The sequence below is a fragment of the Scyliorhinus torazame genome, chromosome 9 (genome assembly GCF_047496885.1).
Source record: "Scyliorhinus torazame isolate Kashiwa2021f chromosome 9, sScyTor2.1, whole genome shotgun sequence".
Lineage (NCBI taxonomy): Eukaryota > Metazoa > Chordata > Chondrichthyes > Carcharhiniformes > Scyliorhinidae > Scyliorhinus > Scyliorhinus torazame.
The window spans coordinates 83,114,314-83,130,608 of NC_092715.1; the positions used below are offsets into that span (position 1 = coordinate 83,114,314).

The 16,295-nt window shown below is 44.9% G+C and overlaps 1 protein-coding gene across 4 annotated transcripts in view; it reads right to left on the reverse strand.

Annotated features, from left to right (window-relative positions):
• Positions 1 to 16,295, reverse strand: part of LOC140429355 (EGF-like repeat and discoidin I-like domain-containing protein 3) — a 387,531-nt gene that overhangs the window by 220,002 nt on the left and 151,234 nt on the right. For all 4 annotated transcript variants that reach the window (XM_072516224.1, XM_072516223.1, XM_072516222.1 and 1 more), the window contains one exon: positions 6,100 to 6,228. In XM_072516224.1, coding sequence (XP_072372325.1) covers positions 6,100 to 6,228 — 129 coding nt within the window. The remainder of the gene's footprint in view (positions 1 to 6,099; positions 6,229 to 16,295) is intronic.

A 16,295-nucleotide genomic window follows, 5' to 3' on the forward strand; every position in this document is an offset into this window, starting at 1 on the left:
CCACTATTTATAAAGGGAGTTAAAGAAAAAGCAGGGATTTATAGACCAGTCGGTAGTGAGGAAAATTCTAGAATCCATTTTTTAATTCTAAATTTAGACTACCCAATTATTTTTTTCCATGGGGCAATTTAGCGTGGCCAATCCACCTATCCTGCATACCTTTGGGTTGTGGGGGTGAAACCCACGCAGACACGGGGAGAATGTGCAAACTCCACACGGACAGTGACCCAGGGCCGGGATTTGAACCCAGGTCCTCAGTGCCGTAGGCAGCAGTGCTAACCACTGTGCCACCCCTAGAGTCCATTATCAAAGCTTTTATAGCAGAGCACTTGGAAAGCAGTGGCAGGATCTGACAAAGTCAGCATGGATTTACGAAAGGGAAATCCTGCTTGACAAAGAGACTGGAATTCTCTGAGTATGCAACGAGTAGAGCTGATGAGGGGTCCAGTGGATGTGGCTTATTTGTACTGTCAGAAGGTTTTCAGCAAAGTCCCACATAGTTTCGGGAGCCGTTCGGAGGAGGAGGAGCAGTCTCTGTGTGAGTATAAAAACCTAACGGTAACTTCCTGATTTCCACTTTTTTTCCCAAAAGTGACGTCAGAGGGAAGCTGCGATCTGATTGGTTGATAGCAAATCTGCCCCAAATTTAAAAAAAAACACAGCTAAACTCATAAACTTAAATTAAACTAATTAATTAATTAGAGATGGCTGGTCAGGTGTTGTGCTTGAGCTGCTTGATGTGGGAGCTGGCAGATCTTATTGCGAGCTGCAGCGACCACATCTGCAGTAAGTGTTGGCTGCTCGAAGAGCTCCGGCTCAGAGTTGATGAGCTGGAGTCTGAGCTTCAAACACTGAGGCACATCCGAGAGGGGGAGATTTACCTGGACACTGTGTTTCAGGAGGCAGTCACACCTGTAAGAGTAAGTCGTTTAAATCCTGCCAGTGGCCAGGGACAGCAGGGTGTGACTGCAAGTCAGGCAGGTAAAGGGAACCAGCAGTCAGGAACTCAGGATCCTCAGCCCTTGACCCTGTCCAACAGGTACGGGGCACTTGCTCCCTCTGTGGATGGCGAACAGGGCTTGATAAAAGATCTTAAAGTAAGGGAACACTTAGGAGGCAGTGATCATAATATGGTAGAATTCAGTCTGCAATTTGAAAGAAAGGAGGTCGAATCAGATGTAAAGGTGTTACAGTTAAATAAAGGTAACTACAGGGGCATGAGGGAGGAATGGACGAAAATCGACTGGGAGCAGAGCCTAGTGGGAAAGGCAGTAGAACAGCAATGGCAGGAGTTCCTGGGAGTAATTGAGGACACAGTACAGAGATTCATCCCAAAGAAAAGAAAGGTTATCAGAGGGAGGATTAGGCAGCCATGGCTGACAAAGGAAGTCAGGGAATACATCAAAGCAAAAGAGAAAGCCTATAATGTGGCAAGAGTAGTGGGAAGTCAGAAGATTGGGAAGGCTACAAAAACAAACAGAGGATAACAAAGAGAGAAATAAGGAAAGAGAGGATCAAATATGAAGGTAGGCTAGCCATTAACATTAGGAATGATAGTAAAAGTTTCTTTAAATACATTAAAAACAAACGGGAGGCAAAAGTAGGCATTGGGCCGCTCCAAAATGACGCTGGTAATCTACTGATGGGAGACAAGGAAATAGCTGAGGAACTAAATAAGTACTTTGCGTCAGTCGTCACAGTAGAAGACATGAGTAATATCCCAACAATTCAGGAGAGTCAGGGGGCAGAGTTGAATATGGTAGCCATCACAAAGGAGAAAATGCTAGCGAAACTAAGAGGTCTAAAAATTGATAAATCTCCGGGCTCAGATGGGCTACATCCTAGAGTTCTAAAGGAGATAGCTGAAGAAATAGTGGAGGCGTTAGTTATGATCTTTCAAAAGTCACTGGAGTCAGGGAAAGTCCGAGAGGATTGGAAAATCGCTGTTGTAACCCCCCTGTTCAAGAAGGGAACAAGAAAAAAGATGGAAAATTATAGGCCAATTAGCCTAACCTCGGTTGTTAGCAAGATTCTAGAATCCATCGTTAAGGATGAGATTTCTAAATTCTTGGAAGTGCAGGGTCGGATTAAGACAAGTCAGCATGGATTTAGTAAGGGGAGTTCGTGCCTGACAAACCTGTTAGAGTTCTTTGAAGAGATAACAAATAGGTTAGACCAATGAGAGAGCCAATGGATGTGATCTATCTTGACTTCCAAAAGACCTTTGATAAGGTGCATCACGGGAGATTACTGAGTAAAATAAGGGCCCACGGTATTCGAGGCAAGGTACTAACATGGATTGACGATTGGCTGTCAGGCAGAAGGCAGAGAGTTGGGATAAAAGGTTCTTTTTCGGAATGGCAACCGGTGACGAGTGGTGTCCCGCAGGGTTCAGTGTTCTCTTTATATATTAACGATCTAGATGACAGGACTGGGGGCATTCTGGCTACGTTTGCCGATGATACAAAGGTAGGTGGAGGGGCAGGTAGTATGGAGGAGGTGGGGAGGCTGCAGAAATATTTAGACAGTTTAGGAGAGTGGTCCAAGAAATGGCTGATGAAATTCAACGTGGGCAAGTGCGAGGTCTTGCACTTAGGAAAAAAGAATAGAGGCATGGACTATTTTCTAAACGGTGACAAAATTCATAATGCTGAAGTGCAAAGGGACTTGGGAGTCCTAGTCCAGGATTCTCTAAAGGTAAACTTGCAGGTTGAGTCCGTAATTAAGAAAGCAAATGCAATGTTGTCATTTATCTCAAGAGGCTTGGAATATAAAAGCAGGGATGTACTTCTGAAGCTTTATAAAGCACTAGTTAGGCCCCATTTAGAATACTGTGAGCAATTTTGGGCCCCACACCTCAGGAAGGACATACTGGCACTGGAGCGGGTCCAGCGGAGATTCACACGGATGATCCCAGGAATGGTAGGCCTAGCATACGATGAACGTCTGAGGATCCTGGGATTATATTCATTGGTGTTTAGGAGGTTGAAGGGAGATCTAATAGAAACTTACAAAATAATGAATGGCTTAGATAGGGTGGACGTAGGGAAGTTGTTTCCATTAGCAGAGGAGACTAGGACCCGGGGGCACAGCCTTAGAATAAAAGGGAGTCACTTTCGAACAGAGATGAGGAGAAATTTCTTCAGCCAGAGAGTGGCGGGTCTGTGGAATTCATTGCCACAGAGGGCGGTGGAGGCCGGGACGTTGAGTGTCTTTAAGATAGAAGTTGATAAATTCTTGATTTCTCGAGGAATTAAGGGCTATGGAGAGAGAGCAGGTAAATGGGAGTTGAAATCAGCCATGATTGAATGGTGGAGTGGACTGGATGGGCCGAATGGCCTTACTTCCGCTCCTATGTCTTATGGTCTTCTAAGAGGTTAGCGTGTAAAATTAAAGCACATGGGATTGGGGGTAGTTATTGAGGTGGATAGAAAACTGGTTGGCAAACAGGAAACAAAGAGTAAGAATAAACAAGTCTTTTTTCAAATGGTAGGCAATGATGAGTGAGGTACCGCAGGGATCAGTGCTAGGACCCCAGCTATTCACAATTAATCATTCAGATGAGGGATTCACAATATTAATGATTTTCATGAGGGAAGTAAATGTAATATCTCCAAATTTGTAGATGACACAAAGCTGGGCATGAGGGTGGGCTGTGAGAAGGATGCAGAGCTGCTTCAGTGTCATTTGGACAAGTTGAGTGAGTGGGCAAATGCATGGCAGCTGCAGTATAATGTGGATAAAGGTGAGGTTACCCACTTAGGTAGCAAATACAGTAAGGCAGATTATTATTTGAATGGGTGTAAATAGCTATACGTTGAGAAAGAGGAATGTGCAACGAGACCTAGGTGTCTGTACACCAGTCGCTGGAAGTAAGCATACAGGTGTAGCAGGCGGTAAAAAAGGCAAATGGTATGTTGGCCTTCTTTGTGAGATGTGGGGTTACGGGGATAGGGTGGGGAGTTGGGCCTAGATGGAATGCTCTTTTAGGGTGGTTGGTGCAGACTCGATGGGCCAAATAGCCTCCCTCTGCACTGTGGGGTCTCTATGGATTTGAGTACAGGAGCAGGGATGTCTTGCTGCAATTGTACAGGGCCTTGGTGAGACCACACTTGGAATATAGTGTGCAGTTTTAGTCTCCTTATCTGAGGGAGGATGTTCTTGCTCTCGAGACAGTGCAGCAATGTTTGACCAGACTGACAACTGGGATGGCTGGACTGACAGATGATGAGAGATTGAGTTGGTTAGGATTTTATTCTCTGAAGTTCAGAAAAATGAGGAAGGATCTCATAAAAACCTGTAAAACTCTAACAGGACCAGACAGGGTAGATGCAGAAAGGATGTTCCCGATGGCGGAGGAGACCAGAACCAGGTTCACAGTCTAAGGATAAGGGGTAGACCATTTAGGGCAGAGATAAGGAAAACTTTCTTCATCCAGAGAATGGTGAGCCTGTGGAATTTGCTACCACGGAAAACATTGCAGCCGTGATCTACCAGTCATAATGCACCTGAAATGCAGCACGCCGCGGTGCAAATGGGGGTAAATGCCGGGGTCCCTGCTCCCGGGATCTATCCAACTCACCGCGTCTGGCGAGAGCTAACAACATCTTGAAAAAAATCGCGATGTGAAGTCCACCCATTGTGGGGGGAATAATGTTTTTGCAAATCTGCATGTTAGAGCAAGACAGCTAGTCTCTAATATGCAATTCACTGAGGTAACCAAGGCATTGGGATCTATCACCTTCGCCTTGGAGACCTCGGGCAAGAGCCATTCTGTACTAGTCCCCTCAAGCAGTGACCAGATTGAATGACACACATGGGGGGGGGTCTCCCAGGGGATTGAAGGCCCCCAGATACACTCAATGGGCAAGGTGCCACCCTGGCACTGCGAGCTGAGGTCCCCAGGTGGCACAGCCAGCTGGAAGGGGCACTGCCAGGATGCCAGGCTGGCAGTGCCAAGCTGGCATTTTTGTGCGGCAGTGATAGGGCCCTGGGATGCCCTGTGCACGTGAGGTGCAGGGGCATGCTGAGGACCCTCTTATTGGTGAGGTGAGGCTTTGGGGGGATTTGTGGATCTCCTTGGGAGGGGTCAAGAGCTAGGGACACCATTCTCCCTGCACTGAGGAATTTCGGCGAGCGGGGTTCTTCAGTGCAGGACATGGGACTAAGTGTGGTCTCGGCGGCGTGTTCCCCACTGAGGCCCCGTATCTAACCGGCGACGTGTTAGATAGCATTGTGTTTCTCGGTGCTGAGAGTGCCAGGAAACATGCGACTAAAGGCGCTCGCTATGGTACATATTTCCCATTTGGTTCGATCGCGCCCTATATGATTTCAAGAAAGAGTTGGATATAACTCTTGGGGCGAAAGTGATCAAAGGATTTGGGGGGAAAACGGGATTAGGCTACTAGTTGGATGATCAACCATGGTCATAATGAATGGCGGAATAGACTCAAAGGGCCAAATGGCCTACACCTACTCCTATGTTCTATTTTCTAAATTAGCCCACTGCTCTTTTGCAGAAGACGGCCTACCCATGCCTAGATTTCTGGTCAGTTAATATGGTAGGAGGTGCAAATTCTCCCCTCACCCAATCTTATGTCTCCCACATGCACTATTCTCATTGAAAGACAGAGTTACAATACCATCTGCTAATTTGTATGATCTCACCAGAGATGCTGCCTTATTTAATGACAGTTTACAACATTTTCTGTTGTATTTTGCTTCTAGTTGGCATCATGATGTCCTTGGAATAATGTGTACCATACCTACTGTGGTAAGTCTGTGAAGTGAGGCAGTTAGACCTTCAACTTAAATGGAAGTACTTTGAAGAGCAAGATGCAGCCGTTATTCATCAAAATTATATTACACGTTTCTTTCATTTAGCAAGACATAACTAATGAAAAAACAAACATCACCAACAATTGTGTATTAAACTAACAATGAGAATTCATCAAGATGAAAATGGTAGCCATTACTGTATAATATGCATATTCGTGTTCACTACATTGCATGCAACTTTGTACCTGTACTAGTGCATCACCATCTAAAATTAGCTATAGACCTTGTCTAAAGAACATATGTCATTGGAGTAGAACTCACTATGCTGACAATGAATTCCACTGAATCCATCAGGACACCTGCAGATGTATCCGATAAATGTGTCACCTCGGTAAGTGTCACTCACTTCACAAGTCCCTCCATTATGACAAGGGTTGGGTTGGCAAGCTCCTGCATATCAAAAAGAATAAAGCAGAATATCAGTTATGAAGGACGCTTTTTCCTGACAGATTTGCTTAAAGGCATATGTTCAATTAACAACTTAAAACCATTTGGGACAAAATGGTGAAGGGAGAAATTCTGTTTCGTTATGCACAAGCATTGATTTCTTTGCAAACCAACACTGCATGCAGCCTTTAAAGATAAGCTTGAAAGCACAGCCAGACTCTGTCCCTAATCACAGTCCTTGATTAAAGTGCACACGTGGGCATGTTTGATTACGGCAAGTACAGACTCATCTATGGTGGTTCACAACAGGATGAAAATGTTCGTAAAATAACAAGAGTCATCATGTCCATAGATGCATGAGTCAGTATTCATCAACAAAACATGCAGGTATCACACCTCCGATAGCAAGGCGTGAACAATACATATTTTTTTATATTTCACGGCATGATAATTTGCCTGATTGAAAATTCTTCTTGGACTATATTTTTCGGTGAGAGGTGATGCAACAGCGTTCGTCGCTGATCCCAAAGAAAGCAGTCACAAAAATCTAACAACTCTCTGGTGTGGATTTATCTTTTTCCAATGTCAGTTTAAACCTGGTGCCAAATCAAGGGGTTCTCCAGTCATCCAGCAGCAATGATGTCTGCAAACTGGGTAAGCAACCAATCATATTAATGTGTTCTAACAGACAGCTAAACAAGAAGTTAGAAGCACTCATTACTCTTCACTTTTACTTTAAATTTTCAGATAACAAAATAAACGATTAAGATAAATATAAGATTATGAGGGGTATGGGCTGGGTAGATCGGAAGCAGTGATTTTAGTTGAAGGGTCAATAATGAGCTCCAGGAGGTTTCGAGGGGATTTGAGGAAATCTTTTTTCATCCAGGAGGTGGTGCGAGACTGGAATGCACTGCCTGGGAGGGTAGTAGAGGTGAGAAACTTCACAGCCTTCAAAACATATGTGGATGAGCATTTGAAATGTCATAACATTCAACGTTATGGGCCAAGTGCTGGAAAGTGGGATTAGTGTAGATTTAGCAGAGATTTGTCGGTGCAGACTCAATGGGTCGAATAGCCTCTTCTCTTCTGTATGACACTATGAGTGTGGCTAAATGCTAAAATATCTTACAAACTTTAAAATATTCTTAAAAATAAGTATTTTTTGGCATAGTAGAGACGTTTGACATTTCATAAATATTCAGTTATCTATTCAAGGCCAGTTAGACAATATGAATTTAGTATATTGTTAAAAACCTAACTACACCTCATTCAACGAGCATTCATTAACCTTTTCTTATTGCTTAGGCCCAGAGATTACACTTTGAGGAGGTGTAAGACGGAGGATCTCAGCACTGCAACCTTTGGAGGAGTGTAGAATCACTTACAGTACCTTCCGGATTTCCACATTATCCTGCATGTGTGCAAACTCCAGATGTTGCTGTCCATTTCAGTGAAGTAGTGATGATAAACAGTGACCGTTTTGCTATCATTACAACTGCAGCCTTGGGCCAATGTTTGATTTAGCAGCAGATGTATATATTTTATTACCTGCAAACTTTAAATCTGCTGCAGGACAATGGAGTGTTTAAATTGGACAATGTGACAGTGCTGTGACCATTGCATTTAAACGCAGCATTCTTTCACAATTAAACTACTGAAACAGGCCATGGTCGTGTTCTCATCTAATAGTTATCAAGCACCAAATTCTGGCCGAATTGCCTTTTCCCATTGCCAGGAATGCTGAGCACAACTGGAGGACCCAAATTTGTTCACGATCATCAAAAGCACAAACTAGACAGTAAACCGTGGACATCCTGTCATTATGACTCACTCTTAAATCATGCACTATTTTTGCCAATGAATCAATTCAAGGCCTCAACAGATCTTGATTGATGCACAGAAACATTTGTGGTTTTCTTCTTCAGTCCTGCATGAAAATTACTGTAGAATATTTCAGGTGGTTTCATTTCTTACCAGACTTCAACTCAATGTCTGGGTTCAGGTCACGAGTTCTAGAAATCTCCCACCATAAATTATTATTCTTAGCGGCAGGTTGTTGATTTCTGATGTATGCCTTTGTATATTTTTAAAAGATCACTGGTCCTGAATTCCACAAGAATCCATTTAATGGTATGACCTATTCTGTGTACATTCTTAGGATCACATTTGGTGGTTTTAAAGGCAGATGCTTCAGCTTTTGATGATAAATTTCATGATAAATTCCTGATGCCGCCTCACAATTAGTCAACAAAAATCTTCTTTCCAGTGATTTTTCTGGCTCAATCCTTGTCGCCAATTTTCTATCACCAAGAACAAAGAACAATACAGCATAGGAACAGGCCCTTCAGCCCTCCAAACCTGCGGCGATCACGTGTCCAATCTAGACCAACCACCTGTATCCTTCTATACCCGGTCTGTTCATGTGCCAATCCAGATAAGTCTTAAAGATCGCTAACGAATCTGCCTCAACCATCTCATTTGGCAGTGCATTCCAGGCCACCACCACCCTCTGTGTAAAAAGCTTGCACCACACATCTACACTGAACCTTGCCCCACTCAGCTTGAACTTGTGTCCCCTTGCAATTGTCATTTCCGTCCTGGGAAAAAGCCTCTCACTGTTCACCCTATCTATACCCATAATAATTTTGTAAACTTCTATCCGGTCACCCCTCAGTCTCCGTCTCTCTAGGGAGAACAATCCCAGTGTATTCAATCTCTCCTCAACGCTGATACCCTCTATACCAGGCAACATGCTGGTAAACTTTTTCTGTACTCTCTCCAAAGCCTCTATAAAATGCCTGGCACTGGAAGTGGGATGAAAAGTCAAATTGCGGGGGGGGGCGGACACCCTGGTCTCGCAAGCGATCTGCTGGAACCTAAGACCCTGTCATCTCCATAATATTTTGCCCATCATCAAAACATTACAAATTTGAAGAATTCTAATACTGTACAAAAACGTCAAAAAGGAAGTTTGAAATCCCAACACGACTCTATTAAATAGATGCTGTTTGAACTCTGAATATTCGTGACTTGCCCAACTTGCTTCAGTTAATGAATTCTCATCAATTCAATAAATTTTAGAAATGTTTGATGACCTATAGCCTTTCTCATTCTTCAATGTTGATATACAATAAGAATCAGCCACTTTCATACACATTATCACCCGTGGACACTGCTCCAATGATTTTCACCACATTCACAAAGTGATTCTTTTCTGTCTTTCCTCATCATCCACCAAAAATCTAGACATTTTAGCCATGGGCTCATGCTGGCTAACCTTGACATAGCTGCAGTATTTGGAAGTTGAGCTTTTTTTTAATACAACAACATCAAAGGTAATATGAACTTCTAGAAACCTGTGCGTCAACACAAAAATCAGTTGGCTATTTTATCGTGCAGGGGTCATTCTCTCAGTGATCCTTGACTTCTATTAATTCTCTGCCTGATTGGATCTGCAAATGTGTCTTCAACAATCAAATCTCAAAGGTTCAGTACATGGCATGGAAGCTCAACATTGGGTATATATCTATGCTGGAAGAGCTTAGAGCAAATCCAGCCTTATGTTGAGCCCTTTTTCTGAATTTGGGACATGCTTGGTACCTCTGGATATTGTGTGACATGAGAAGACAGCACAAACGAAAGCTATTTGGAAGAGTGCGGGACGTCCAGTGGAAATGGTGAAACCTGGCAACTGGCCATGAAAATGATCAAATGCTTAATCAAACAACTATCCAAACTCATTGGAACTGACAAAGCTGTCAATGAATCCATAATGATTCACCTGAGGAAGGAGCTGCACTCTGAAAGCTAGTGTTTGAAACAAACCTGTTGGACTTTAACATGGTGTTGTAAGACTTCTCACTGTACCCACCCCAGTCCAACGCCGGCATCTGGGCTTTATATTGAAAAAATAGTCTGGAGTTCCAATCAGTGTTTGATGTTTCATTCTGTCTGTTGACATAAGCCTGAGGGGTATCATTATTAGATTTGTGCTGCAGTAACTAACTTTACAAACTAAGTTTGGCAGGTCCAAGTGATTTTAAAACAGGAATGTTTGTTTTCATGAGATCAGTGAAAGTTCTTTGTGTTGAATGTTCTTTTATCAATTAGTTTTTCTTAAGGAAAGGGATAACATCAATGGACTCATAACTTCATTTCATGTCAGCATGGCTCCTGAGGTTAGTATGTGATGGATACTCCGTGTGTTAGCATGGAGGGGGCAAAGGAAAAAGCTGGTGGGTGAGGAGATACGATGGCATGAGGTGCCACTAAGTTGGCATAGGGGCTATAAAGGGCAATGGGGCCTGTCATGAGAATGTCGCTTTAAGAAATGTTTGACTGCTCATATTACTGCAGTGATGTCAGTGTGGGTGGAGCTGAGTTCTGGTTCCGCTTTTTAGTTTCACTTTGAGAAAAGCTTGGGTGTGTCTCTGACATTTTGGTTGCGTTTTTCAGTGTGTTGCAGCTGAAGTCAGACAAATCAGCTGTATTGTTGAGCTCTCTGCCATGAAGGACTATCTCTTAATCATTTGGTGAATTCAGAATTATAAATGTTTTCAGTATTGAATGTAAACTCTGATGTGCTTCTGTTTAAAGGTTTGTTAAGTCTTTTGTGTGTAAAAGGACAGCATACGGGTTACTTAGTGTCGTATTCTTTGGGGGTTATCTTTGAATTGATGGTTGCTAAGATATTCACTGTTTGTTTTAAAAAGGTTAACTTGAGTTCATAGAATAAACATTGTGCTGTTTTAAAAAATACTGGTCCATTTCTGCTGTACCGTGTCTGTAGAGTGAGCCGTGTGCTCCCCATACCACAATCTATTAAAAGTGGTGGGTCAGGTGAACTCCATGATACACTTTGGGGTTCTCTAAACCCTGGCCCATAACAATTGGGGGCTCGAGGGGGATAAAAGTCTATCTGTTGGATTGGCTTGGTGAACTTAAAGACAGTGAGGGGTGAGCATATTGTGGTTGCTTTTCAGGTGTGGTATTTTAGTTTAAGTAGGGTGTGTGTTGTGGACAATGGCTCTTCAGAGGCTCTGATGTTTTTGGGGGTGGAGACAGTCACACGCAGTACCTTATGGACAGAGACTAAAAGCAGACTGTTAGATTTAGCAAAAACATTGCAGTTGACATTACCTGACAAAATGCGAAAAGACAAGATAATTATGGTGGTGGCTAAGCATTTAAAGTTGCCTGAGATACAGTTTGACTCATTGGAAATGGCAAAAATTCAGTTACAACTTAAACAAATGGAACATGAGAAAGAATTAAAGCAGCTTGAATATGAAAGACGTAGAGAGGAAAAAGAAAGAGAAAGGGAGATACAGATCAGGGAAAAAGATAAAGAGAGAGAGTTTGAACTTCAGAAAATGGCCATGAAACATGACAGTCAGTTAAAATTGGCAGACGTAAAGGGAAAGGTACAGTTGGATGATAGTGATGAGGATAGTGAGAAAGAGCATCTAAGTCGAAGGAGTGGTGGAGATCTATTTAAATATGTTCAAGCATTGCTAAGGTTTGACGAGAAGGAGGTAGAAGCCTTTTTCATTTAATTTGAGAAGGTGGCTAAACAAATAAATGGCCACAGGACCTGTGGGTATTTCTGATTCAAACAAAGCTGGTAGGTAGGGCTAGTGAAGTGTTTGCATCACTACCGGAGGAGATATCTGGGACGTATGAGGAGATTAAAAAATCCAGCTTAGGTGCATATGAACTAGTGCTTGATGCATACAGACAAAGGTTTAGAAATTTAAGGAAAGAATTTGGTCAAACATACATGGACTTTGAAAGGCTCAAACAGAGTAAATTTGATAGGTGGATAAGGGCTTTGAAAATAGACCAAACGTATGAAGCTCTCCGAGAAATTATACTTTTGGAGGAGTTTAAAAATTCAATTACTGATGTAGTGAGAACTTACGTGGCAGAACAGAGGGTTAAAACTGCGAGATTAGCAGCAGAAATGGCAGATGATTATGAATTAGTTCATAAATCAAAGCTTGGTTTCCGACATCAGTTTCAGCCTGTGAGGGATAGAAACTGGGGATATGAGAAATACTCAAGTGGTGGAGGTAAAGGTGATCTGATGGGAGATGATAAGGAGAGTGTACCTTAGACTAAAAAAGAAATCCAGGAGGGTGGAAGAGACATGAAAAGTTTCAAATGTTTTCACTGTAATAAACTAGGCCATGTATAGTCACAGCGTTGGTGGTTGAAGAAAAGCACTGGGAAGGCTGATGTGGTAAAACAGGATAAGACAGTGGGGTTTGTTAAAGTGGTAAAGGAAAGCCCAAGTGAAGTGAAGGAGGGGCAAAAGATTGTACAGCCTGATCAAGAGGTGATTGATAAGAAGGTACCAGGTGTCTTTAAAGAGTTTACTTGTGTGGGTAAATTTACTCATGTATCAGGAGGAGCAGGTAAAGAAGTCAGGGCCTACATGAGGGGTTGTTGGCGAGCATCCAGTACCTGCAGGTGCAGTTGGAGGAGTCCAACCACACGCAGGAGCAGGAGGTGGTGCCGACCATGCATGTAACCCAGGCCAACACAGGTGATATCTGCGGTTGTGGCCTTGGGGGGGCGACGGCTTTGGCTGTGGATCAGCATGTCCAAGGCCTGGGGCAATCTGTGCAGGTGCATGACAGGGTTGTCTTCTTACAGGCAACCATGTGTGAGAGGCACCTGGAAATTGCAGCGGCGCTCCTGACTGTGGCCCAGTCACTGCAGGCCATGGCTTAGAGCGTTGGTAGCATTGCCCAGGCACTGGCTGATGTGGCACAGACACAGAGAGAGGTGACCCAGTCCCAGAGGGAGATGGCACAGTCATTGGCTGATGTGGCTTGACACAAACCCAGAAGGTGGTGACACAGTCAATGGGTGATGTGGCGCAGTCCCAGATGGAGATAGTCCACTCCCTGTGCTTCATGGCCATGCGCAGACCCCGGCCGAGACCAGAGCGAGTCTCCAGGCCAGGCAGCACCAGTTGGCGGGGGAGGCTCAGCAGGTAGCTCTACTTGCACCCCCGTCCAATGGCATAGCCCAGGGACCATCAGGCACCCCGATGGAGGAAAAGGGGATTGTGCTGATGACTCCCGCAAAGTAGGTGCCGGAACACCGCAGCACCTCGGACACCCCCCGCCCCTGCCCCCTCCCCCTCCTGTCCCTGGTGTATCTGGTGGGCAGTAGGCAGAACAGGATGGCGCCATGCCACCTGGGATACCTGAGCAGGCCCAGGCACCCCAGAAGACGACCGACCAGGTCGCTAGGCGGAAATCACAGCAGGCTGCCTCCACTCCTGCTGTACCATCTGGAGAACCACCTAGACGTAGCAATAGGGCCCGTAAGGCCAGAAAGTTAGACTCCAGTTAGTTTGGCAGGGGTACAGGGCACAGTTCAGTTATAGGGGCTAGAGCATAAATCTGTATATACGTTGTCACATTTAACACTTGTTCACACTGTTACAACCTGTCTCGGTGCTCTGTCTGATGGGTGTGAGGGGTGTGCTGGTCTGCGCTGGCCAGAAGGGGGTTGGTGAAATGGGCGGACGTTGGGAGGAGGAATGGGCAGATGTTGCGGGTGGCCTGGACACCCACCCCTACCCCCCTCTCCCTTCCGGCCTTCCCCACCAAACCTCAGGGTTTGATGGGACCATGTGATGGAATGGCCAGCTCAAATGCAGGGATCGCCCAGGTGGGTGGTGGAATGTGCTGTCGTGGGCAGGAGTCAGACGCTGTCAAATGATGTGAAGCACCAAAGCTAATCGCAGAGCGGATTGTCATCATCCTCCATCCCATGGACCATACCTACTGTTACTGCCAGCCCACGGCCTGTCGATCACGCCCTGGACCTGGGGCAACGTGTCGATAGCTGCGAACCCGCTGCCCGGGCATCCTGGTGGGCACTGTCCACATTGAAATGGATGTATTGAGCCACCTGGGCATATAGGGCCTCCATGCACCATGCACTGAGCTCTGTGAGATCCCGGACAGGTTCCCACTCGGCGCCTGGAAGGACCCCGTGGTGTAAACGTTCAGGGCAAGCGTCACCTTGATGGACACCGGGAGCGGGTGTCCTCCCCATTACCCCCGGGGTACCAGATGCACCATGATCTGGCAGATATGTTGCACCATCTCCCTGCTGAGCCAGAGTCTTCGACAGCATGGTACTCAAATTACAGGCATTGCCGGTATACACAAGGCAACATGGGGACCTTACCGTGCCGTTTCAGCCACTTGTATATGGGAGCACCGACTGGAGACATTTTCATGTAGGACACAGGTCTCGATGGCGGTCGCTAGGGTGATTTGCTTTACTTTGAGGAGCTGCTGACGTAGGGGGTCCGACTGAACACCGAAAACGATCTGGTCGCATATCATAGAGTCGGAGGTGGGCCTGTAGCAGCAAGATTGCACAAGGATGCGGAGGTGCATTAAAAAGGATTGTAAAGGTTCGTCCTTACCCTGCAAACGCTGCTGGAACACGTAGCGTTTAAAACTTTCATTCATCTCTACGCTGCAGTGAGTGTCAAATTTGAGGAGAACCGTCTTGAACTTCGTCTTGTCTTCGTCATCTGCAAAGATGAGAGAGTAGAAAATATGGATGGCATGGTCCCCGGCCGTGGAGAGGAGAAGAGCAATCTTTCTGGTGTCCGAGGCACCCTCCCTGTCCGTGGCTTCGAGGTAGAGCTGGAAGCGCTGTTTGAAAATCTTCCAGTTGGCCCCGAGGTTGACGGCGATGCGGAGCGGTAGCGGCGGGCTGATGTTGTCCATGTTGCAGGATGACTGAATGCAAGCGGAAGGCAAATCACTTGCGGGTAGGTCTAAGAAGTGCTAGTATGCAACCATGCCTGGTATCATGATGTGTTGGGTGTTCTGGATCACATACAGGTCACCAACACTTGAATCAGTGCAACACTATTTTATTAAAAGGTTAACTATTTAAACATACTTGAACTGTGGGTAAATACGATACCAGCTTTAACTAAAGACCTTTGACTTGTCCTAACCAGTTGATGCACTCAGCACATGGTGAATGTCTGTGTTGCAGGTTGTGAGCTTTGTGCTTCTAGCTAGCTGCTACTTCAATGAGCGGGAACTCTGATGTCCCCTGTCTTTAAAGTGCGTGTGCTCTCACTGGTGATTGGCTGCGATGTTGTGTATGTTGATTGGTCCCACTGTGTGTCCATCAGTGTGTGTCTGCACCATGATATACTGGTGTATATTATGACAGGATTGTCAGATAAAAACATGAAAACCTGAAAGTAAAGAACAATTAGCAAAACCTGTGAAAAACAATCAAGATCAGGATAGCAAGTTAACTGAAACAGCAATCAGACCAGCTGCCAGAACAGTGGAGAAAACACATCCAGAGCATGTGGTGAGATTGAGAATTTTTACAAAGGCACAAATTCACCTCCATAAAGATGAAAGATAGGACTTTTTCATACAAAGACTGATAAATAAAAATGAATAAATGAAGGTTGAAAACTCACTTCTACAATTCTAGATCTGACTTTCAACTCAATCAGTCACCATTCCTATATTCATACAAGAACACAATACTGTGGATACTGGGGATCTGAAATGTATTTTAAAATGCCGTAAATACTCAGCGGGTCTGTCAGAATCTGTGAAAGGAGAAACAGACGGGCTGGATTTAATGCGGTCTGTCGCACTGGGACAGCCCACTGAATTGTGAGAGAACCCGCGCATAAATCTCCAAGCGGTGCCAAAACCTCCCCCAAGTAAATCGGGGTTGGGGAAAAAGGGCTGACATGGGATTCCCAGTCACCGGTGGCGGATTGTCAAATCATTCATGTCTGATCCAGGGACTAGCCATCGAGCAGGAGGGGCTGGTTGCTGAATACCACCTCCTCTCCTCGCCTCCGATCCTCTCTCCACCTCCTGTGTCCTCAACCCTGCGATCCCCATCCTGACTTCATTCACATTTGGACTGGGATCCTGTGGTGATCCACTGTAATAGGTGATGTAAGGTAGGACCTGCACTACTCAAGACTGAGCTCCAGCGTGCTCTCGTTGATCCAAGACGCCACGACTTACACAAAAGCAATG